This window comes from Schistocerca nitens, chromosome 4, assembly GCF_023898315.1.
Source record: "Schistocerca nitens isolate TAMUIC-IGC-003100 chromosome 4, iqSchNite1.1, whole genome shotgun sequence".
Taxonomy (NCBI): domain Eukaryota; kingdom Metazoa; phylum Arthropoda; class Insecta; order Orthoptera; family Acrididae; genus Schistocerca; species Schistocerca nitens.
In genome coordinates, this window is record NC_064617.1 from 758,504,747 (window position 1) to 758,530,927 (window position 26,181).

At 41.0% G+C, this 26,181-nt stretch overlaps 1 protein-coding gene across 1 annotated transcript in view; it reads right to left on the bottom strand.

Annotated features, from left to right (window-relative positions):
• Window positions 1-7,924: 7,924 nt before the first annotated feature.
• Window positions 7,925-26,181, bottom strand: part of LOC126251850 (dopamine receptor 1) — a 667,357-nt gene continuing 649,100 nt past the window's right edge. The window contains exons 4-5 of the mRNA XM_049952525.1: window positions 17,667-18,210; window positions 7,925-8,398 (exon numbers count right to left, since the gene is read on the bottom strand). Coding sequence (XP_049808482.1) covers window positions 7,994-8,398; window positions 17,667-18,210 — 949 coding nt within the window. The 3' untranslated portion in view covers window positions 7,925-7,993. The remainder of the gene's footprint in view (window positions 8,399-17,666; window positions 18,211-26,181) is intronic.

The following is a 26,181-nucleotide window of genomic DNA, read 5'->3' on the forward strand; positions in this document are numbered from 1 at the left end:
GAGGAAAAAAGAAAAAAACTGTTTTCTGGACTGCCGAAAAGAATAAGAGACATAAAGTTCAAAATTATCAAATTCTTCCGCATTTTTATATATGAGAAAAGTATGTCTGCAATAACACAAAAGACAAATTTCTTTTAAACTGATGCAAAGTGCACACAATTGCTGAGAAAATGACAACGACAATAAACGTGCTATGTAAGTCCTGCCAGACATTTTCTGTTGGGCTCTACCATAGATTCAAAAGACCGCATCCCGACACTCATAAAACTGAGGAATGCACGAAGTTCAACAGTATTTGTCGGTCTAATATCCTTGTACCTAACTACTTCAATGTAATGATTAATAACCGTTCTTGTAGCGCTCAAAAAGCAAAGCAAGTAGTATATAAGGTGTGGCTAAAATATGAACTCAAACCTCTGCACTCAAAGAGACAAACTTTATCTAGGAAAGCTATAAGAAATTTAGCTTGCAAATAATATTAACAATGCTGCTGTTTTTTCCTTGTCTGGTCAACAAGTTTGAAGGATACACAGACACTGTCTCGAGGAAAATTAAGGGAAAACATGGGAAAGAAATAAAACAGCTTATGAGACAACATGCACAATACATAATCATGAACCACAAACAACCAAAATAGGCACACCAATTTTACCTGAGACTGATGGATCTCATAGCTACACAGATAATCAGTGAAGAAAAAGGGCTATTAGAAAAACCATTCAAATGTAATGTGAATGAAAAAGTACATTAAGATTATATAGAAAACCTCATAATACAGTCAATGGTTCTCCGAAAATGAAAGCAGAAAAGTGAAAATAGTAATGTGAATACTGCGCCAACAAGAGAACTGATAAAAAAAGAAATATATAAAACTATAATACATATGAAAAAGCAGAACGACAAAAACAAAGAAAACACACAGTCTATAGCACCAAAAGAACTAAGAAACAAACTTCAAAATAAAAACGTCATTATTTACAAGCAGACACAAAAAAGAAAATTATTCTTATGGACAAACAACAAGTGTTCGTTTCACAGAATAACATTAAAATATTGAAATCATATAAAAAACAGATTTTGGGCTAAGCTAAAAAGGTCTTTAAAAATAGAGACCACATCATAGATGACAGAGGAGAAGGAAAAATAAAAAAAACAGTAATCACACTGCTCACACTGTTCAATGACAACAAAAGCTCCATAAACCAGTACCTCGTTAAAATCCGCTGTAAACTTCAAGAAAGCACCCACCCACTTACAAACATGCAGGACTCATGTTGAAATTACTATCTGAAGCCTATAAAACAGATGACAGAACGATTAAAAACGACCTCGCAGTTAGGATAACACAGAAAAGGTATAAAATATTCAAGACACAGCTACTTTTCATTCTTACTCTAACATACCAATAGCAGAATCAGTTAACATGATATAATAAAACCTACCCGATGAATACTTCAAAGAAATGCACAAGTTGCTGGATTTGATAACTGAATATAAGTAATTCGCTCCTTACAACGATGCACTCTGATTGCAGGATGACATTAGCGTGGAGCGACATGTGTAACTTACTTTCTGCAATTCCTACATACTAATTTTAATCTCTCCTCTCTCGTTATATGACTCAAGTCTTCAATAATGGTTTTATTTTTGGAACTAATGCATAACTTAGCTAACATTTATTGTAAGTCAAAACCACCTGTTCGCTGCAGTAACATGACAGATTTTGTGGGGAGTAGCTTCCATGAACTAACACCACCAAATGTTGTGGTGTCGTCAGTAGTTGAAATTGTCGCACCAAGGTCGACTACCGCAAAAATGCTGCACGTCCAGGTAGCATCATCGGTGGCCCCAATCCATACTAGGCTAGAGCCGCGCCTCCCGAAGATGCCGGGGATCACCGCAGCGCACCTGTTATGAAATACGGCCGCAAGGGCAAGGAGAGACGGTTTTTGTGTGAGTTCCGATTTGGACTACATCTCCAGCGTGTCTTCTGTTTCTGCCTCCACGGTGCGGAGTCGATGCTTCGTCGCTCTGGCGAGCTATTCTCGGATTTCTGTTTAGAGGGTGGGTTAACTTGTTTCCTATGGACAACTGGTGTTCTAACTGTATTCAGATATTTAGACTTCGAGATTCAGACTGGTCATTTTAGGCAACTCTGCGATTACGGCTGTTTCTTGTCTATCAAGAGATGTGCATGTATATAGTGTTCCACGTATGCTTACTCAAGTCACAGTAACTGAGAGCGATAAACATGTTTGATTTTCTGCTGAATAAAGTGTTTTGTTATTTGACCGTTGGTGTTACTAAATTGACTTTTCTCATTATTAACCTTCGTGTACAAGCACAGAACACGACAGTCCTGATCTGAGAAGAGCTGTTTAAAGTATCTTTTGAGATATAAAAAAATCATTTTGAATCAATTAAGGTATCTCAATTAAAGCACAAGGTCAAAATACCTTGATTCAGATAACTATTACGTCTTTGGCCCTGCTATCCATATGTCACTGTAGTTCAATCAAACTATTATAAACATGATCTGCATGCGAGTAGAACTAACAATCCCTCAATTGTTCTTGTATATAATTGAATTTGAAATTATATAAAAATTGATATTAAATTACCCCTGATTCTCTAATTACGAGGTGTGCTTGGTTGACGTCGTAACAGTGACGTCACAAAATACCAGGATAACAAAAGCTAACTCTGCTGAAGGTGGGCAATGGCATTGTGTTACAACTAGTGGTTGGTTTGACAGCAACAGTGGAGGTTAATACATGAAGTGTGTCAGTTGATACAGAACAGTAGTTTCGTTTTTAATAATGGTGTGGTGGCGACATTTGTGGCAACTATACTGGTGTCATTCATGAGTTTGTTTTTATTTGCTCTGGGAGTTCAAAATAAGCAACAAATCTGCACAGTTTTTCTTTGGTATTCAAAACACAATATCACCTCCAACATCAGGTGAAGCCGTGCACCTGTTATTGTGGACCAAACCGCCTCACAAATATAACTGCATCCACCGGAGTTATGGCTTGGAGTATGTACTAATTGGGTCTCGATTAAACACCAGAAAATAAATACAATCAGATCGCACCACTCATTTTGTATGGTTTGGTGAAGGAGAACTAACATAGAACAATACAACATCGCATCGTCAAGTCATTGATTTTTATTAACAAAACCAGGTACCTATTTATAATACTCACACTTGCCGATGAAAATATGGCAGACATATCACTATTATAGAATGTGTGCAGACAGACATCGAAATAGTCAAGAACATAACTGGGTACTCTAGGAACACGCTCAGTTACTGGCGTAGTGCTACACGTGCGAAACACAAACGAGCTTACTACTGACGTTGTTCAGTTAACAATTCCCAGTAATCATTATGGGAACCAGTACATGCTATCCAGTACATAAGCTTCCCTATACATTAGGATGGTGTTGCTTAGCTGGACGCTTTACCTTTGGTACTACGTCACCCACAATTAGGGAGATACGTCAGAGAAACATTGTTAATTAATACGTTTTCGTTTGTGATTCTCTCTAATCGGATTTAGTTATTGAAAACCAATTTAATGAAACCTGCAGTTTCCTAATGGACACATCTTGACTCTGTACTTACAACATGACAAGAAAAGACAGTACATAAACACGTTTTCTGCACAGAACGTCGCGACGTACACATCATTGGCATATTTTTGCCGTAAATAAGAAAACGTCACCAGAAATGTGACATAACTGTTAAGGTCTAAAGAGACCAATATAAGAGACAGTAAAAATAAAATACAGTGTTTGAGCAAAAATTGCAAATACATTTTAAAGTAGCACAGATATGTGTACGGACACTTTGAGAATCTACTTATATTTACATATATACATAACAGAATATGTCAGTCAAATAGTTATTGCATTCAGTGTTCCGAAACAATTCCTCACAACCAGTTTCGTTTTATAGTCTACAACTGCTGGCGCAGCTCTTCGAACGAAATGTGCACTTGATTCCTGACATACTCTTTCCTTTTTTCACATTAGAGAGATGCAGACACACGATTTCCTTGTGCACTGACTGTCTTACGGCAGTCCATTCAGTTCACCAGGGAGTAAAAGTGGTTCAGGAAGGTACCCAGTCCCACGGTCGTTTCTTCTACTAAATTCACAAGTAAACGGAGAACATTTAATGTTAATAGATTTCCTTTTCAGCTTTCATTTGTTGTTAAACAAGAGGACATTTCGGAAATTTGTGCCAAATTACAATAGACTATCACATTTGCGATGTTTACAGTTTTGTGTCCAGTGTATTCCTGGCGCGCACACAGTATACTCATCCGCTATGTACTACTTCCGTTCGCAAAATGTCAATTCCCGAGTATGTCTGACCAAAATTTCTTTCCACTGTATGCCGCTGGTATTGCGGAAGATGACATTATCGGCTTCCCTGAAGGAGATGGTAGCTTCTCTTATTAAAGAGTGAATGGTATTGACAGGGCGGTTGCCATCAAAAGTTTGATAGCGCTTCGATGTAAGGTACACATCTGACGTCATTGTTGCTCAATTCGTCAGGAACCATACCACAGACATCTACATAGTTTTCACATTTGACGTTTCTCAACCCCACCCAGCTACAGTACCTGGTTCATCGGGACATTACGTCTGTTGTGAGTCATAAGTACTTCAAATCACAATATACTTTGCAGACCAGTTTTTCGACAATATTAGTAGCTAGCGTTCGTCTAGTTGCTCCTTGAAGAGTGCTATAGTTTGTAAAAATTTATACCTTTTTTACCTGATCCACTGGACTTAAGTCGTAATTCCCAACGTTTGGATTGATGCCTACGTGGATCACGTGGAAATTTGTGCAGTTCAGTCACAAGAGTACTTACCGGAAGTGATTTTCTATCAGGGATTGTACTCTTGCAACGGTATCTTTTAATTTTTGTTTAAATGTGAGAATAGTATCGAAATTACTTCAAAGTTACAAGGACTTCTAGGAATGGTATGTTGATTACTTTATGAATGGTTTCGCTACGGCCATTTTAACGAACTATTTTTAGATTTTGTTATTGCCTCCTATCTCTTTGCGTCGTTGTAAATTGTGTACTTTGGCTTTCCTACCTGCTATTTTCGGGCGCCAGTATTTTTACTTATGAACATGAGTATGGTTTGAACAGAACACACATTACTTGCAATACACAGGTATACCTTCGTAAGCGGCCTCAAACAAACTCACACTACGTTACCTGAGCCGATGTACTGAAAGCTAGATTACACAACATGAAATATTCTGAAATATTAACAATTTTCTCAGAGACAAGACTTAAACAGAGCGGTTTAACTTCCCATCACACGCTTAACACATCATTCTACACAAAAGTCTACGACACAGAAAATTGATTCTTTTGTATTACACCGCTACGGTGTCACTAATTGTATCAGGAGCTATCACATATAATTCTTTAGTTCTTTCTTCCACATGTTGAACGCACATTTGTGAATGCATGTAGAAGGCAAGCGCAGTTTTTGTGACTATCAACTTCCCTGAAGGAAGGACGAGTTAAATGTGACAAAAGCTGCTATATCAACACGTTTTAGACTTGTGACTAGTTTCAATCAGAGAACATTATCGGATCGACACAGCATTAGAAATACAGCATGAAGTGGCAGGTCGTTCACCTCAGGCATATAAGTGAGATATAATAGTGCACTTTACTGGATACTCTTAACTCAATCGTACTTCTGGTATTAATGCAGTAAAGTATTTGTAGAGCTATTGTGCTCAGTAAAGTGGGATCTTATACGTCGCTTATAGACTGACGCAAAAAGTTACATCATGAGCACCTTGACCAAACGATACCAACAGCGTAGGCGTTTCACATTTCTTGGCACTGCCCAGCTCCAATATCAGATTCATGAGCACATTAAATTTCTTATGTGCCGCAAGTGCTACATATCTCAAAATACTTTCAGACCATTTTTTCGACTTTCTCTGTAAGTTGCTTTAATCAACGTCTGAGTTCATAATTAATTCCATACCTTTTTTACCTGATCCTCTGTCCTCAGGACAGAAAATAGTCATTTCCATAGCTGAAGTATTGTGTGAGCATACGATGGCTATTGAATGCCTCCAAGGTTACGTGAAGTTTTCATGTGGAGATCGCATTGCCACAAGTCAAGGAAAAGTGCACGTGCAGCTTATCACGAGCTTTCGGAGACTGAGAAGGGCCGAGTAATTGGCATAGGGACTTGACAGCACCACACAGAGCTCACAGACACTTAGACACGGTTCCTTCTAACAGCACACCATGAGATCATAGGACTCCTCAACTGGATCTGACAAGTAGAACGATAGAAATAGCGCAAACTGGGGGCAAAATTTATGACCACGAACCTTCGTATGTAATTAACAGAAGCTGGTTTGAGAACTCCGGTTGCCAGGCGTCACTTTCCGCTGACACCGTACCACAGTACCACAGAAAACTTGCATGGTTAGCGGCCGAGTCAACTGGACGACGAGTGCCATTCTCGGGTGTTCAGCGCCAAGTCTCGCTTCTCTTCGTGGCGGTCATATGGGCGACAACATGGTTATGGATAACGGAATGAAATATCGCACGAAATAGTGGTTCTCGAGATCCGTTCCTCTCCAGTTCAAGGAATCGTGGAGACGGTTACTACTGGTCACGCCAACTGGACTGATTTGGTAACTGCTCCGAGACGCTGACTGCTCGAAAGTTTGTGGCAAGTGCCACTGTTGTCATATGTTGTACGCCCAGAGTACCAAATTGCATTCTCCAGTAGTGTAGTTCACATCACAAAACGCCCTGCTGAATGATGATTGAGTTGGCCTGTCCCATGATTTGGGAGCCGCATCCGCATGTCTGAGATGCGACGGAAGAACATACCTGCAGCCGAAAATCATCATAAACTACCAGTGCACGTGTATCAAGCACGGCACGAAATACCCAATGATGACTTTTGGACTGTGTTTGCTTCCATGAAATAGTGAATGCAACAGCAATCATCATGAACTAACAGTGCATGTGTTTCAAGCATGGCACGAAGTTCCCAGTGATGACATTTGGAAGGTGTTTGCTTCCATGCAATAACGAATAGAACAGCGTACTCATGCCCGATGGGGTCTCTCCTCGTACTGATCTACTGATGTCGAAGAGGGACATCGATTTCGAACGGAACGATGGTTAAATCGTTAAATAACCATTATATGACAAACTTTTCCACGAAGTTTGATAAATATCGGACTGATGCTTCACCGTGAAATGTTTTGCATTTATATCAGTGTATGAAGTCACCGAAGTGCCTTTCCATACTACATTTATACAAGTAAATTAAAATGATGAAGATAACTGATCAAAACTTGTCGTAAATAAAAAAAATCATATAGCAGCTTTTACCGATTAGATGTTATTCGGAAATGATCTGAGAGCTGTGAAGCATTGTCTGTAATTTTTTTTACATGTCTAGCACGTTGACAGTTTTGCCTGATGATAGCGTGCACTCTTCTGAAGCAACAGGTCATGAGCACTGGGCACTACAATTCAGTAGGGCGTTTGCACATTTCGTTTCCGCTCTCGTGGTCTCACTAGCTTTTGAAGTATAGGAACTTCCACGTACGTCTTTACATATAAATACTGCTAAACACCGTTGGGTCACCATTCTCTTGGAACGAAACCATTTCTGCCGTCCAGAATTGTATCCGGTGAACTACACGTGCGAGAAAAAAAAAAAAAAAAAAAAAAAAAGGAGCTCGGCGATTCATCTGAAACAGTAACTACAACACGTAAATTTCTAACGACTGTTTGCCTGTCTAACCGACAGCTGTAACAAGTGGATCATTCACCACTGTCCGACGCAGTCCGACAATACGAAGCCTACCGGGTCGCAGTCTATTTACGGCTGCGCGCTCACTGCACACTGACACACACTTCGTTGCCCTCCTCCGTTAGGCGACTGCCGCTCGGGTCACCGCCTGGCTTCATATGGCGCTGACCTCCTCGCCGTCCAGGATGATGTCGGTGGAGTTGACGCGCAGCTGGCGCGGCGTGGGCACGCCCGCCGAACCAGCGGAGGAACGCGGCGAGCTGCACTCGCGCAGGTGGCCGCAGGAGCCATTGCGGCCCCCGGCGCCGCCCCCGACGCCGCCGGCGCCCTTGGGCTTCCGGCCGGGCACGGCGTCGCGGCGGCCGCCCGCCCCCGCCAGCGACGGCCGGCTCGAGACGCTCTCGTAGCCGCAGCGGCCGTCGGCGCAGCAGCAGCAGCAGCACGGCGTGCGGTAGTGCGCCGTCAGGATGCGCCGGAAAGCCTCGCGGAACTCCGTGTTGAAGATGGAGTAGATCACCGGGTTGAACGCCGAGTTGGAGTACCCCAGCCACGTCAGCACCTGATGCAGAGGAAAGAAGAAATTTTCTGTGCGAGGTGGTTAATTTCCTGTTCCGGGGCAAACACTTTTCGACATCAGAATTCTGCTCTGCAAGTTGCGAAGCTTTTTAATTTGCAGTAACCAGAGAGAGAAAAACAAAAAAAGTTTCGGAATTACGAAATAGTTACGCATTCTGTGACTATGCATTGACGTCAGCTGCCTGCGACATATGAAAATTTGTGCCGGGCTGGGACTCGAACCCGTATTTCCAGCTTATCACTAGCAGTCGCCTGAATCACTTCAGCTATCCAGGCAAGCCTCCAAGGTCAATCCAGATTTCCATCTGTGCCGTAGTCACAACCGTTATACTCGCACAGCTCGTGATTCCCGTACAGGGAGACAGATACACTACTGGCCATTAAAATTACTACACGAAAAACCGGTATTCATTGGACGAATATATTTCACTAGAACTGACATGTCATTACATTTTCACGCAATTTGGGTGAATAGATTCTCAGAAATCAGTACCCAGAACCACCTCTGGCCGTAATAACGGCCTTGATACGCCTGGGCATTGAGTCAAACAGAGCTTGGATGGCGTGTACAGGTACAGTTGCCCATGCATCTTCAACACGATACCACAGTTAATCAAGAATAGTTACTGGCGTATTGTGACGAACCAGTTGCTCGGCCACCATTGACCAGACGTTTTCAATTGGTGAGAGATCTGGCGAATGTGCTGGCCAGGGCAGCAGTCGAACATTTCCTGTATCGAGAAACGCCCGTACAGGATCTACAAGGAGCGGTCGTGCATTACCCTGCTGAAATGTAGGGTTTCGCAGGGATCGAATGAAGGGTAGAGCCACGGGTCGTAAGACATCTGAAATGTAACGTCCACTGTTCAAAGTGCCATCAATGTGAACAAGAGGTGATCGAGACGTGTAGTCCATGGCACCCCATACCATCATGCCGGGTGATACGCCAGTATGGCGATAACGAATACACGCTTCCAATGTGCGTTCACCGCGATGTCGCCAAACACGGATGCGACCATCATGATGCTGTAAACAGAACCTGGATTCATCCGAAAAAATGACATTTTGCCATTCGTGGACCCAGGTTCGTCGTTGAGTACACCATCGCAGGCGCTCCTGCCTGTGATGCAGCCATGGTCTCCGAGTTGATAGTCCATGCTGCTGCAAACGTCGTCGAACTGTTCGTGCTGACGGTTGTTGTCTTGCAAACTTCCCCATCTGTTGACTCAGGGATCGAGACTTGGCTGCACGATCCGTTAGAGCTATTCGGATAAGATGCCTGTCATCTCGACTGCTAGTGATACGAGGCCGTTGGGATCCAGCACGGCGTTCCGTATTACGCTCCTGAACCCACCGTTTCCATATTCTGCTAACAGTCATTGGATCTTGACCAACGCGAGCAGAAATGTCGCGATACGATAAACCGCAATCGCGATAGGCTACAAACCGACCTTTATCAAAGTCGGAAACATGGTGGTACGCATTTCTCCTCCTTACACGAGGCATCACAACAACGTTTCACCAGGCAACGCTGGTCAACTGCTGTTTGTATATGAGAAATCAGTTGGAAACATTCCTCATGTCAGCACGTTGTAGATGTCGCCACCGGCACCAACCTTGTGTGAATTCTCTGAAAAGCTAATCATTTTCGTATCACAGCATCTTTTTCCTGTCGGTTAAATTTCGCGTCTGTAGCACGTCATCTTCGTGGTGTAGCAATTTTAATGGCCAGTAGTGTATTATATCGTCATGTTAGCCCATCGAGTAATGGCTGCATCAGTAATGGTTACATTGACTGTGTTTATATAGTGTCTTTATCTTCACAATACAATATCCTCCAGACATTCATGTATGGCCCTGTCTAGCGCAGATTTCCATGTGCCGCAAATAGCTGACGTCACTGCACAGCCACAGAATGCGACACTATTTCGTATTGTTACCACATGTGTAATAGTCAATGGCTGCGTCTCTTCCTTCAGACATCCGTGTGTTCTTGCATGACATTGTACTGTGAAGATACAGGCACTGTATAAACACAGACCTTGCAACCATCAGGAGCACACATGCGGCGGCTACTGAGAAGGAGAGCTGCCAAAATAATTTCTCCCTTGTTTTTTAATTATGATGTTAAGATTGCATTCGCGTAGTCATAACTACGAGGTAGACCCAAAACTTCATTTCAGAAATAGGAACGGATTGGCTGATACTTTAGGTATTTCAGTCCTCAGTCAACGTGGCGGAAGCGGGCACCAACACTACTTTGAAGAGTGTGCGAACCAACTTGAGGAACGTAACGGCTGTGGAAATGTTTTTATTCTGCCTATGCTGTAAATGAGACTTAGCACCAGCGTACAAGACGTTGGGCAAAAATCGGACTGTCGATTCACTTTCCGAATCAGTACAGAATTACTCTGGTAAATTCGCTTTATATTTTCGTGTTATTTCCATTAATTAATTTGAACTTTAGGTTTCAGATTTATGACTTTCATTCTAAGAAAGTCGTTCCTTACAGAATCTACAGCCAATGTCATATTTTGCATTGCGAATTGTCTGTGTTATCAGTGCAGGATATAATGGGATGTTGTCAAATGGGAGAAAGTCAGTGTACGTGATACCAAAACAAATAAGCTAAATGACACTTGTGACTGATAACTCACAAGCCTGGAGTACTTTTAATCCGTGACTACATTGATGGGACAATTTATTCGTATTGCAGCACTGCCATTCCGTTTCTGTGCATTCTTAGTATCGGCTTTTCTTTTGCATTATCCAGGCGCGTTGTGACCAGCGACCATTATTTTCATAGGTACGTACCATTTCGGACCGAAATCTACCCCACGAAGTTATAAGTGTGGCTTTTCTTTGTCTGTCATCACAAATTGTTTTTAATTGTTTTATACAGAATGGAGCGACATTTTAATAATGATCAAATTTTTGTGTTATTGTCAGCTTGTGAAGACTGCTGACTCATTGGATGCACCGGATTTTTTTCAAGCAGCCGAGTTTAGTGACAATGAAACAGAAATATCTGATCAGTAAACTGAGAGTGAAGTAGTGGACTATGAAGACGCAGAGGAAGAGAATGTTCGCAAAAAAAGCCAAGAAATAGTAAGACAGTCTGGCTGCTTTTACGGGAAAAACCGTGATAAAGAACAATAGCAAGATAGTACATACAGATTTTACAAAACATTTAGGCTTGGCATTGATGGAAGGAAATATAAGACAAAAGAAAAAGAATTCCAGAAATTTTTCTTGGGTCTTGCAGACTGCAATGGAAAAAGTGCTTTGCAGAAATTTTGAAAATGATAGCAGTGTCGACGAGTCTGCAGTGTAAGTCCAAGTGGGACCGATTCAGCCAAAAAGGCTCACTGTCACATATGTCCACGCTTTAAAAAAACCAAAACTACAAAAGCATGTTCTAAATGTCACAAATACAAAGTGCATTCCATTGACAAAAAGGAACACACTGACTGTGATGAACGAAATTAATTGCTAAGTTGGTTATTTCGTGTACCTATTGTCATTCTTTATTGAAACTCACTGTTTATTTTTTCTTTAGAGTTTACTTAATTGATTTTGAAGTATATTTTCTTAGTTTTATAACTCTAAAGACTCTATTTAAGAAGCCAGTGCTTGTGTAAGAGCCTTAATTGTTGATAAGGTCATGTTTTCTTTCTTAAACAAGAATGAATTTTCATAAATAGAACACTTTCTTTAATTGATATTTTGACAAAATTTTAGAGAAACACAGAAGTAAATAATTTCTGAAGATTTTCGTTTTGGTCTCGAAACCTACCCCACGAAGATACTCACGTCAGTCTAAACAGCAAGTGTATTTAAGGGTTAACAATCCATTTCTAAATGTATGGGAAGAATGGGTACAGTGGCCACTCTAAGGAAAACGTTGCTCTTCACTGACATCATGTCACAGATAAGCATATGAAATATACCTGTAAAAACTGTATACATTCTGTAATTATAAAACATTTCTATTATTATTAAAATCCTCGATTTCTAGTGGGGAAACGAGCTTAAGTGAAGGTCTGAAAAGGGACTATTTTTGCCTGGTTGCTACGCAAAGCGGTCAGAGATAGAAAAAAAGGAAAATAAGACTCAGATGAAGTGGAATCTGGTTTTCTAAGACTTATGTTTGAATGTCTGTTCCTAAACTGTGTCGCCGAGTCCTTACTTGCCATCCTTTTCTCTTTGATGAATTAGTGTGCTGGATTATTGCACCCAGTAAGCTGAAATGCCGTAATAACTTCGTTGCATCTAAATTTATGGTTAAGGACTTCTTGTTCTTGGTGGAATACACATCTGAAGTTCCCTACATTCTTCTGTCTTCAGTAGGGCTCTGCTTCAAATGTGTTTCTTTAGGCACTAAATAGTTTGGATGCTACAGCAACTCTCCTTTAAGTGTGTTTCTTGAGGCACTGAGTAGTTTGGATACTGTAAGTAACAACATCTTTTCTTTTCTTACAGTATTCAATGCCTGTTGCACAGGTTGGGAATCTCATTATTCGTATAGTGAGTTTCTAAAGTATAATAACTTGATGGCTTCTTAACATACACTTGCAATTAAGAGAACATTGTTTTTCACCAAGATGTTGACACACTAATGCCTCAGTACGGTTACTTTACGAAATACTCTTGTTTTATTATCAATTCAGTTGTCTTGAAAGAAATTAAATAGACTATAATTTATATGTTTGGGCACTTGGCCACTTTGCTCTGTCAGGCGACTGGCCACCATACCAAACTGTACGCTACTATGCTAAATGTTGGGTGAATTCTAAATTACATAACCTCAACGATTCATGAACATGTGGTTTAGAAAGGCTAAAATATAACATTTTACCAGTATAACAGCAATTAACTGTCACAATGTATACTTTTCATACATCAAAGAAATTTATCGCTTGCCTTGCATCAGACATAGAAAAAACACAAAACCAAAACCAAAGAAATCTCTTTCAACAGTTTTAAATGTTCGCCACTAGGCTGCAGCAGTCTCCAAGGGAATGAAACGAACTAATCACTTTATCCATCTTTACCCTAGTAGCAAAAATAATATTAATGGTTCAACTGAAGAAACAAGGAAATTGGTTAAAAATGTAATTTCTTAACATTTTAAGCAACCAGAAGTAGCACCAGTACCCTTCACTGAAATTAACAAAATAATAAAAATTCTAAAAAAACAATAGCTCATATGGTGTTCATAGAATTTAAGAATTCTGAAATGTTGTTCTAACTTAATAACTATTGTCCCTAGTGATATATGTAATGAAACACTGTCACAGGGAATTTTTCGGGTTTTTAAAATATGCCATATTATTGTTGAACTCTTTACAAGAGAGATTGCAAGGAAGACAATGTACTCAAGAGTAGTCTCTCATGTAAGTAGAAAAAGTCACAGTTTGGATTCCAGAAGGGTTGGTTCACTGAGATTGCTATTTATACATTCAACCACCAAATATTACAAGCATTAGATAGTAAAATATCACCAGTTGGTATTATTTGTGATATTTCCAAAGGGTTTCATTCTGTAGATCGTATTTCACTCCTAGAAAAACTTAAGGGTAATGGCATTGATGTCTTTACACACAACTGGGCTGAATTATACTTAACAAACAACATGCAAAAAGTTGTGCTGCTAAATTAAAACAACAGTAGAAAGATAAAAAGTTTTAGTGACTGGAGGTATCACAAATGGAGTCCCACAGGGTTTAATTTTGAGTCCACTCCTGTTCATTACATATGTGACCTACCACATAAAATTCAACAAGCAGAACTGATACTTTTTGCAGACGATACTTGTGTTGTAATAAATCCCATTAGAGAGAAAGCAAAAGATGAAATTGTTAATGATGTTTTTGAAAGAATTATTAAGTGGTTTTCTAGAAATTGACTCTCGCTACATTTTTAGGAAACACGCTATATTCAATTTTGTACAACAAATAGAATCATAAGAACAAATGGTGTAGCTTACGAACAGTAGTCAGTAAATATGGCAGAATGCTCCAAGTTTTTGGGTATACATATTGATGAAAACTTGGACTGGAATAAGAGCACTATTGATCTACTCAAGCAATAAAGTTCACCTACTTTTGCTTTTCGTATGATTGCTAGTCTTCGAAAAAAAAGAATGCACCCCCTGACATATTCTGCATATTTTCACTCAATAATATGTCATGAAGTAATTTTTTGGGATAACTTATTGCACAGAAAGAAAGTATTGATTAGACAATGCGAGCAGTATGTATAATATGTGGTGTTCACTTGAGGTCATCGTGTCATGAGGTTCAAACAGTTAGTCATTTTAACTGCACCTTCACAGTACATACGTTGGCTAATGAAATTTGTCACTAGTAATCCACCACAATTTCAGAATTATAGTGATATCCATACCTTCAACATTAGATGAAAATAATGACCTTTATTACATATTATTAGAGCTGTCAATGACTGAGGAAGAAGTTCATAATGCTGCAACAAACATTTTTGATCATTTCCCAGTAACAAAAAATATCTATCACGTAGCAAAGCAAGTTTTAAATCTAACCTGGATAACTCATTCTATTCTATAGCTGAATTTCTATTTATAAACTAATAGCCTCCAAAAATGGAACTAATTCTTGGGAGTTATTGTATGAGTAGGACAAAAAAATTATGTATTCATTAATTTTAATATTAATAATGTATACGTATTTTGTAAATTGACTTGTTGATACCATGTCGATGGAAGAATCGTTCAAATGATCTGTGGAGCACATAGCTAGCTAGCTGACTGGCTAACTAAATAACTAAACAACTAACTAACTCAGTACGGCAATGAGAGTGGTGTGCATGCATCATGGATTGCTAAGTGGAAACACAATAACTGTGATGAGGGGAAACTTCCTCTGCTGTCGCTTCCAATCTTTCTGAAGACCTTGCTACTTCTCTAACTGAGCTACAAGATGTCAGAACGAAAAGTAGGAGGAAATCTTAACTTCTCCATTTTAAGTCTTGAAAATCGATTTGGTACTACATAGATCTAAAAATTAAAAAATTAAGAGATTGAGACAGAGCATCCTTGCATTCTTCTGCTTATATCGACTAATTCATTGTGATTTTTGTAAATGTATAATGTGATTGATTTATGTGTAGCATTGCCTAACTGGATTTCCGTTTGCATCTGCTATCAGATTTATATACTGTCGTGGCAGTGACAAATTGTTTCTTTAGTGTGAGATACGACCTCACATATACAAAGAGCATATTAAGGTCAAAAGTGCTTAATATCTTAGTGATGCGATAACTTTTCGGCAGTCTCGTATTACAGATACATTTTTGGTTCATTGAATTTGACGTTCTTCGTAAGCTTTAGATTGTAAGTATATATTTTTATAGCATTTCACCTTTCGTGGCGTCCCGAGTGGCGGCGGCTAGGGCGGCCCTACAAGGCATTTTAGCACGTGCGCAGCATTGACGTGTTCGACTGTGGTCTGGTAGTTTTGGTGAACTATCGCGTCGCATAGCAAATTGTACCTTGGAGCTGTGGCGGTTCCACTCTTGAAGTTTATTTTACGATCCGAGTCTCGCCTACTGGGGAGTTACAGCTTTATCATGACTGTGCGGCGGCGGACCGGACCAAACACACATTAGTTACGGGTCAGCGCATGACAACACCGTAAGAAACTTTCGTAAAGTATGTGCAAGTTCAAGACGGACATGAAAAGAACTTGAAGTAGAGTACAAGTGTGAAGATGAGAATTACTGCAGGTACTTGACTGTCGTGCAAATGAAGGTGAAGTGTTTCTGAAACAAATCACTTCTGGAGATGAAACATGGGTTCATCGTTTTGAACCGTTGAGCAACAAACCCGGGCATGAAGTAGAAACGGGTCGGAGCTCCTGCGATAAAGAAATTCAGGAGCCAGCTATCTATAGGAAGAGCGTTGGTCACAGAATTTTGGGACGCAGAATTGCTAATTTTTATAATATCACCTGGAAATTGCGTCATCAGCACCCATTTATAGATACAGTGAACGAGATGAAACAAACAGTTAGAAACAAATGCGGAGGTCTAACGGCAAGAGGTTGGTTTCCTATTTTTCGCCCGTCCACAAATCGCCCCTCTTACCATTCACACTCTTCAGAGTGCACATCCTGCAGACAGTCGTAATGCCATCTTATTGGATTTGCATTTGTACGGCATGCCTAAACATCGTTTAAGAGACCGCCGATTAACCTACGATGTAGAGATGAAGGAAGCGGTAGATGCGAGCACGTGGCTTGCTGCTCAACCGAAATACTTTTTCTCTGAGGGTATTGAAATGCTTGCGCGTAGGTACAGCAAGTACGTGGAAAACCAGTGTGACTGTACTGAAAAAAGACGTCGTTGTAGAGTTTATAGTGTTGCAACAGATTAAAAAATGTTGTGGTGGTACATTTGTCACCCTCGTACAGGGGTCGGACAAAAATATAGAAAAACAGCGACAAATGCATACTTGAATAAAAAATGCAGTTACTAACCGAGTGTGCTGATTGAGGTGTTGTATTTGACTAGTAACGGTACCTGTACAATGTCCTGAACACGTTGCACGTGTTTTTGTGGTCAGAACAGTGTTCTATTTTGATGTCATTCAGTCACACCGTTCCAACTTACGGCCGAGTTTATGTTCCAATGGGAGGATTCGGTGATGACTTGGGCAGGCATACCGTTGTATTCCATGGACCACAGGGTTACTGTGCGAGGACGCATTACTAGCAAGGATGATGTGGCTATGTTGGTTGATTAGTTTCATTCCACGATACAATGTTTGTTTCCCAAATCTCGTGTCTGTGTTCCAAGATGAAAGAGCCCCTGCTGACACAGCTCGCATTTTCCATGACTGTTTGTGTGAGCACGAGGATAAACTATCGCTTCTCACCTGGTCGTGTCAGTCACCAGATCTCAACGTTACGTGCCAAAGTGATCTGCTTTGAGGGGAAGGTTGCACGATTGTTATCCACCTCTGTCGTCGTCACCTGGACTTGTCACTGTTTGGCGAGAAGAGTGGCATAAGATTCTCTAGAAAACCATGCAGGGCCTGTATTTATCCATTCAGGGAAGAGTTCAAGCTGTTTTGAATGCCAACAATTTTCTTACGGGATATTACGCATGGAAACATGTCGTGATTTTGGTGTTACGACATTCCTGTCGGACCCTTATGTACAGGGCACGAAGGATTTTGTGGCGCAGAATGAGTGAATAACTAAAGGGCTGACCTTGAATACGAATCCCGGTATGCAGGTCTTGCAGAAAGCAGCGACGATGTTGACGCAGAAGAAGGGCACCCAGCAGATGAGGAAGACGCCCATGATGACGCCGACGGTGATGGCCGCCTTGTGGTCGGACACGTGGTACGGCGACGAGCTCATGGCGGCGATGGGCGGCTGCTGCTTCCCGCCGGCGTCGGCCGAGTCGGTCGTCGCGCCGAAGTTGGTGCTGGCGGCGGCGGCGGCGGGCAGCGGCCGCGTCACGGCGCGGATGTTCTTGACGTGCTTCTGCGCGTACAGGTAGAGGCGGCAGTAGATGCCCAGCATCACCAGCGTCGGGAAGTAGAAGCTGATGCACGAGCTGACGACGGCGTACGTGGGCGTGAGGTCGAGCGCGCACGTGGGGTGCTCGGTGGCGCCGTCGTGGTAGGTGAGCGGCTGCGGCGGCCGGTGCAGGCCCAGCGAGATGGGCAGGAACGAGATGAGCGCCGCCAGCAGCCAGATGGCCGCGATGCTCGCCACCGCCACACGCCGCGTCACCCACCGCCCGTACCTGCCGGCACCGACAGCTGCAGCCCGGCTCCAAACTGACACGCTAGAGAGCTTTCACTATTGTCGAGTCGCCTATGAAGATATCTGACTGATAGAAGCGCTGTTGCTAGCTTTCAGCTGTGTAACGCTAACGCCTGCAAGTGAAAACAATTGGCGCTTATATAACTGCAGAAATAATTGGCGCCTGTGTAACTGCAGGAACTCTGAGACGTTGCCATAGAGACACTTAAAAAATTGCGTTACGTGACTGGTTGAGGCAGGCCGGCGAAGCTACGGCGCTCAGCCCATTCCAGCCGTCGGGGATCTTCTTAGGTCGACTCGACAATCGTTACTTCACCATCAGTTGCATTTCAGTTGTGCGTAAGCGCAGTGCTTGCCGGAAGGCAAAGCTCGTCTTGTAGCGTGGAACTAGTCAAGTAAATGAAGACGTGAATTATTCATAAGTTTGCATTCGAAAGGACGTGTAACCCTGTTTAACGGGAAAGGAAAGACAGAAGATCTAGGTTTTTGAAGCAGGAAAAAAAATCCGTTTTCTCTGAAAAGCTGCAATAAGACTTCAAAACTCCTTGCTAGAAGCAGAATATCACAAGGTGATTTATTTGTATATTTGTATCTAAAAACGTTTTTACGTATTTTATATCTATTGACCTCTAAATTTCTGGAAGTTAATGATTCTACAAATGGACAAGGCCTGGTTAGCTGTGGTCGCAGATGTGGTGCTTGTACCGTCAACATTTGCAAGGGGCATGTGGAAAGAACGAAGGAAAAACAAGTGAGAGTTGGATGTTCGGTCAACGTCGAGATCGTGGATGTCAGAGGCGAAACAAGCGTTCGGATTGGACACGGATACAGAAGGAAATCAGTCGTAGAAGTCGCCTGAAGGACATTATGGAAAACTGGATGATTAAATGGATATTTCTACAGATGAATCCAAATCCGTACACTAATACATGTCGGCCTGTGAGATGGAATCAGAAGTTCGACTGTAGCACACTCATGCGCAGCAAAGCAATGTTAAAAAATTCTGCACACATAGCCCATGGAAATGCGGATACCATCCATACATGTTATTAAACAAAATACGAGCTTACGGAGTTTCGGAACACTGTGCATACGGAACGAATTAAAGTGGAAAGGCCATATAAAACTAATCGTAGGGAAGGCAGATGCCAGACTAAGATTCATTGGAAGAATCAGTAGAAAGGAAGCAGCTTACAAAAACCTCGTTCTACCGATACCTGAGTGCTACTCGAAACTGAGACTGGTTATAATGCTGTAGCCTGATGGCCCTTTGATTGAAGCAGTGCACTATGTTATGTGCGGACGTGTTGGGTGTAGCAACTAGTAAATCAACCCTCTGAACGGAAGTCTGCGAGACCTGAGAAGCGGCTTGTTTGCATTAATGGCACGCGGGGCGTGTGGCAGTGTATGTTGTGTTATAGAGCAGGCATAATTGTGTTAGTACATGCCGCGGGGGTGATTTAGCAAATTAAACAGAAGTTGATAACCTTTCTCTCTCTCTTCCTCTCTCCTCTTTTCTCCATTAATCTGAATCAGTTGTTTATTGTGTGGTTTTAAGAGTTGACTGTGTATTGTATTCTTGGATTGCATCTGTAGTTTCCTTCTGTACGTTAGGAATTTGTTGTATCATTGCTTTATGTGAATGTAATGAGCTGCCTTATAGTTCTGTATAAGAAGATATTCAGCGCTGGTAGCTTCGCAGTGCCTTTTGTATTTGGTGTCAAAGTCCTCGGGTGTCGGAAGTAACAGTAAGGAAAGGAGTAGTTAAAAATTGTATTACTGATCGTAAAGAATTTAAGTATTCTTTGGCATCGTTAGTTTTTTCTGATTCTAGCAGAGCATCAAAGGCTTTAAAGTGTATGTTGTTGTCTGGTGGCCCATTCTTCGGCCAGATTCAGTTTTTTATGCGTCTAATCTTGTTCTTTTGTTGTCAAAAGGATATTTCGTGCTTGCTTAATTCGACACTACTTAAATGCTTTCGGCCAGAAGAGAATTACGCTGCCGGAAAGAAATAGTACACACTATTAGAGGTTTACAGTTTCCTCAAAATTTATTTTTGCAATAGTACATATGGGTTACATGAAAGGATTACATTTACAGATCAATAGAACAAGCGGTTCTGAGGTATCAGGTCTCGAACCATGCTGAAACACTCATACCAGAACGTGGTGTAGCCTTCACGCGTGGCAATACGGGCGCTGACACTGGCATCCAGTTGATCATACAAACGGAGAATACTATCCTGGCATACGTCGTTACGTCACGCCTGCTTGACATGTTCATGTAGTTCTGTTAGAGTTGTTGGTTGACGAGCTTCAAGGGTCACTTCTCGTCCCATCATGTCCCACGGTTGCTCGGTGGGTGACAGGTCTGGAGATCGTATCGACCAGGGAAGTTGCTGCATCTCCTGCAGAGCTTCACGGGCAGTGTGTCGGTAAGCATTATCCTGCTGGAACAACACATCACCTTCTTATCGCAAGAACGGATCTAACAACATTCTGCACTTACCTAGCGCTGGTTGGCGTCCCCTTAAGGCCACATTGTTACTATTTTGAAACTCGCTCACTTTGCTGTATGAGCCACGAGTGCGGTCGCTGCGGCATCGTTGCCTGCTTGCTTCATACTTTTGCACCACACTGAGCCTTCTCGCTGTGAGTATTCCCTATTAACGGGTAGAGACAGCTGGTGCTCTGTTAGCTATGCCACTACGCTATCTGTTGGCAGGCGACATTGAAACCATTATCAATACATCTACTATCCTCCAGGTGTAAAATGCCTTCATCGGATCAAAATCGACGTCGTATTTCCAAGTGTACTAATTTTTTCCCCGGCAGTCTGTATTTATTTTATTGCAAGTGGTTTCTGTTTGATAAATTAAGCACCACGTTTGCATAACTCCAGCCTGAAACTCACTCCACCTAAACACTACGCTATTCAAGCGAAATGTGTGAAGAGTTGTAGAAGATTGTTATTTGGTGCAGGAACAGTCAGATGACCTTGAACGTAAATAATTGTAACGTATTGTGCGTGAACAGACGAAGAAAACTATTACTGTTGGAATATTGGTGAAAAACAATTGAGAACAGTAATCCCATAAATGTTTTGGCAGAAACCCTCTGCTACGACCTGAAGTAGAATAAGCATATGAAATTAGTTTTAGGAAAAGCAAATGCAAAATTCTGATTCACTGGAAATATTTTAAGGAAATGTAATTCATTTACGATAGAAACAGCTTTCAAAACTTTTGTGAGATCACCGTGGCGTCCTTACCAGGTTGTATTAACAGAATACATAGAGAAGAACCAACAAAGAGCTGCACGTTTCGTGACAGGATCGTTTAGTTAGCACGAGAACGTTACGGAGGTGCTTAACAATCTCTTGTGCCAGACGCTAGAAGAAAGCCGATACGTATCACAGCGAGGTTTACCGCTGAAATTCCGAAAGGGTACGATCCAAGTACAGTCGGTAAACGTATTACTTGTTCCCAAAAATGCCTCGCGGAACGACCGTGACGTGACAATCGGAAAAATTACAGCTCTTACGGAAGTTTATCGACAGTCGTTCCACTGACTTACACAAGACATCAAAATTTAAATTACACATGTCATCACCTACTAAGACCATTGCGCAAGAAGAGTGGCGCATTGTCTAAAGAGAGTACATGCACTGCACCTCCTGGAGACTCAGCTCTGCTGCGGTACGGGCAACAGGTGCGTCACCGTGTGGGGTGAAATGGCACGGCAGCTGCAAACGGCCGCCACATTCGAAGTACAAGAGGCAAAACGCCTAAACTGCACACCGACTCACTGTGAAATTCTGGTGGTGTTTGGATCAAGGGAAATACGGCGTCCAACCGTAGCGAAATGGTGCCGACAATTTGAGCAAGGCGGTACAGAGGTGGGTGACGCTGATGGGCAGGAATGCCACCTACAGCGACTACGGGTGACAGATGACAATGGTCAGATAATCGACGAACTGATTTTCAGCAATCGCTGAGTCTCCGACGGTGAAGGCGTTCAGACAATGGTTCTCGAACAGCTTCGTGACCGAGGAGCGGATGTCTGTCGTATTGTTGAATGACTGGTAGTACATTCCGACAGTTCTTTCCATTTGTTGCAAACAGACTGTGAGAAGAAGTACACAGCAGTTATGAATCTTCGGGCACCAAAGCTAAGATCGCAACCAAAAGTACACTAAGAAGGTTGCCTGATTCACCAGATCGTGAACTGAAGAAACGTAGCAAATTAAAAATTTACAAACAACCTTTACCAGATACTAACCAAGATATACACATAGACCGATAATATTCAGTAAAAAACAATCAGCAGCTAACTGATCATAACACCAGTATCTTCCAGTCAGCAACATTACAAACCTATACACAAACATACCTATCCAAGAGAAAGTCAGCAAGTCAAACCACATAAAACATATAAATCTGTCATAGCCTGAAAGTGTTGAATCCAAGGACCTTCTTGAACCAGCACTAAATTATAGCTACTCCTCATTTAATAATAAAATTTACATGCAACATAAAGGTATCACAGAGGATTCAAGTATAGTTGGTAAAATTGCCAATACGTCTAAATTAACGACCTTGAGCAAAATACTGTTACTATAAAATCAAGCTCTATGGTTAAGATATATTGCTCCTCGTAGTTGGAGACGCAGATTATTTTAACATGCTCGATGCACTCAATAAACAAAATGGAAATGTAAAATCCACTTATATGATTATGAAAACAATGGCAACATCAACTTCCTAGATCCGATCTTAAGTACAGATACAGTAATGTACACATCTTCAAAGCCCACAGAAAAACAACAACAGACATCACCTTACACAGCTCACCTTGCCATCCTACGACACACAAATATGCTGCATACATACCATAGTTAACAGGGCCAGCAGTAAAACAATGGACAAATATGCGAAGATTGATGAACTCAGAAAAATCAAACAAATCTCTGCAGCAAATTGCTATGATGAATCATTTATTGACAACTTCACACAGAAAAGAAGAACCATAATAAACCTGCTGCCGCACACGAAATGGAAAAGAAAACCACTACTCACGTTTGATCACATGCAACTCTCCTACAAACTAGCAAACATTTGCGGACCACATAACATTAACGTTGCCTTCACACCAGATAACAAAGAGCAACGCACACTGAGACACAACGTCAACGCAGAGAGCGACATACAAATGATCAGGCATCTATAAAATGGTATGTAGTACATGTGGAACCGTCTGTGTAGGCCAAACTGGGTGAGACCTCCAGAAAAGATGCAATGAACGTATAAATGCCAACCAGAATGTTTGACTCTGAACGAAAATGAGATGACGGAAGCACTGAAAATCACAGAAAGAAAAATACTAAAGGAAACTTTGAGACTAGTTAAAGAGGAAAAACAATACAACAGATGTCGTAATAGTGAACATCATACACACATTGAAAAAATTACAGACATGATTAGGAAAAGAAAAATAATGTTCTACTGCCACATCCAAAGGATGAATCCCAACATACTGGGAAACAGATGTTTACCCACTTTATCAAATTAAAAATGGATGATGCATGGTGCAAATAAGTTGGGAGGAACATGGATGAATTTCAAATTACTCTACAAGGTGTTGAGAAATAACTTATACTCGGAAACAAATTACAGAACTCCAAAATTTTCCATGAAAAACCCAAGAACAAGAGAGGAGCCACTTGAACTGAAGAAAGAAGAGTTGAACATCGAAAAATGATGAGAGAATTGTGGAACAAAAGAAAGGAGAAACAGTTGAAATAATTATAGTTCATAGCGCCTCATACGTACAAAAAAAGAACAGATGTCTACCACACAAATAATTACAATAATTATTAGTAGCCTCCCACATAAAGGGAACTGGCCATCCATTCCGTGATATCGTGAATGACTTCCATATATTACATAAAATGGACAAGGGACACCAAACAGACTTATATGAAGCATTAGAAATTTTAATTCGTGGCACAATAATAACATTTTAACACGTTTCCAATGAAAAGATAGAGAGTATCAATATTAATTTTTTCGAAAGTTTCTCCAATGTTGTATGCTTATTCTATTGAAAATATTGATTTTAACAATAAAAATTGTCTTTAGCAAGTAATTATATTATCTAATATGTGCCATAACATAAATGCACCTAGATATATATTTATGTTTCATCTTCACTGTGTATTGCTGTCTAAGCGATTGAAATTGATTTATCTTAGCAGTTCAGAGTTTTTGAAATAAAGTAAACATCTGTATGTCAAAGTGTGAAACTGTGATGTGTTTTTCACTGTGCTCTGTGAGCCAAACAATTAAATTTCCAACAAAAATGAAAGTAACTGCGCTAATAAAATATCTAAACGTGCAAATCACTTAATGAGCACACTAAAAGATACGTATATTTCTGTACAGGACTGTATTTCAACATATAACCTCATTGACGCGCAAAGCAAATGTACCTAATCATATTTCAAATAAATTTTATCTACATCTAATAAGAATGCAGATGAGAATTGCAACATGCTGCCAAAATGCGTCGTGCTACTTAAATATTAGTAAAAAGTGACTGAAGCAGCAGACATTATTTGATAAATTTTCAATACAGTCGCAGTTCTCAAAAAATTCCATATAACACGGATGAATTTAAGATAAACCTGTTATAGCGCAGTGAAGGAGTGTGATGTTTATCCAGTTATCGCGTCGTCTTTTAATATTTAGGCCGATCTTAAATTTCCATTGTCTTAAAGTGTCATGAAGAAAGATACTAAAAAGTGAGGGAGATAAGCCGAAACATCACGCCTCCCTCCCGTGTTACGTTGTGGTACGCACTGCAGCTGCACACGATAATGTGCCTCATCGTCTACAAAATTTGAGTTTTTTGTAGAAAAAATAAGAAGGCTGCCGAGACAGGGTGCTGCACGTTCTTCTGAACGTCTCTGGAGGCTACATAGGTTAGTGACGTTATGAGAATAGTGAAACTCAGCGAGCGCGAAGGGTGTTAACCGGGTAAACAGTGATATTGAACTCTTCTATTCACAGGTAATAATATCTAAATATCTTGGTATTGAACCGTCCAGCAGCTGAAATATCGGAAAGGAGGTTAGAGAACAAGTAACAAAAGCAAACAAAGTGACAGGCTGTTTAAACGGTCCAGTTAAGAAAAACAAATATTAGCTGAGACAAGAACATCAAAAACTAGAAGACTTTTGGAAACCACAGAAATGAAAAATCTGCGGAGGATTGGAGGGAAGACCCTGGGAAATAGAGAAATGAAAGCATTAGAAAAGGATATTAAGTGAACTCCATTACGACTGGGCATATATGAGGTAGCACGAATGAAAGGAACGCAAAGACAGGGCGGTCGAATAGAAGATTGTGAAACTCGTAAGAAATAATTCACCATCTGGTAAGAGAAATATAGGCAGTCCAAGGAAAAAGTGATAGAGTGTCAACCACAAGGTAGGCTAAGGCCTAGTGAAGGAAACGGGCTTTGACCTAGCAGGAAAGGAACACTGGACATTATTGAACGCTGTTATAGAGTGGTTACCGAATTCAGAATGCCTGCTGTACCGTTTCCGATTGTAGTTAAGGTGCTCTTTCAATTTCTCTATTTGCTGCCCAAGTTATCGACGAGCAGATAAGGAAACAAGGCTAGGAACCCTGTTAGGTGAGGTAGCCGACCTCGACGTTTGTCTTTTATGGCAGTGCTACCTGCAGCGAAAGTGCTCTATATTCACAAATGTAACGGCGTCTAGACGTGGGTAATAGAAAATGTAAGACTCCTCTGACTTTGAATGAGTGGAGACTGTAGAAGCGTTGTTAGTTGGAGCAAGACTGCCAAATGTGATGGGAGCAACTGTACCGCAGATTTTGCCACATTCTAGAAGCAATCACCATCGTTAAATATCGTAATAATGGATG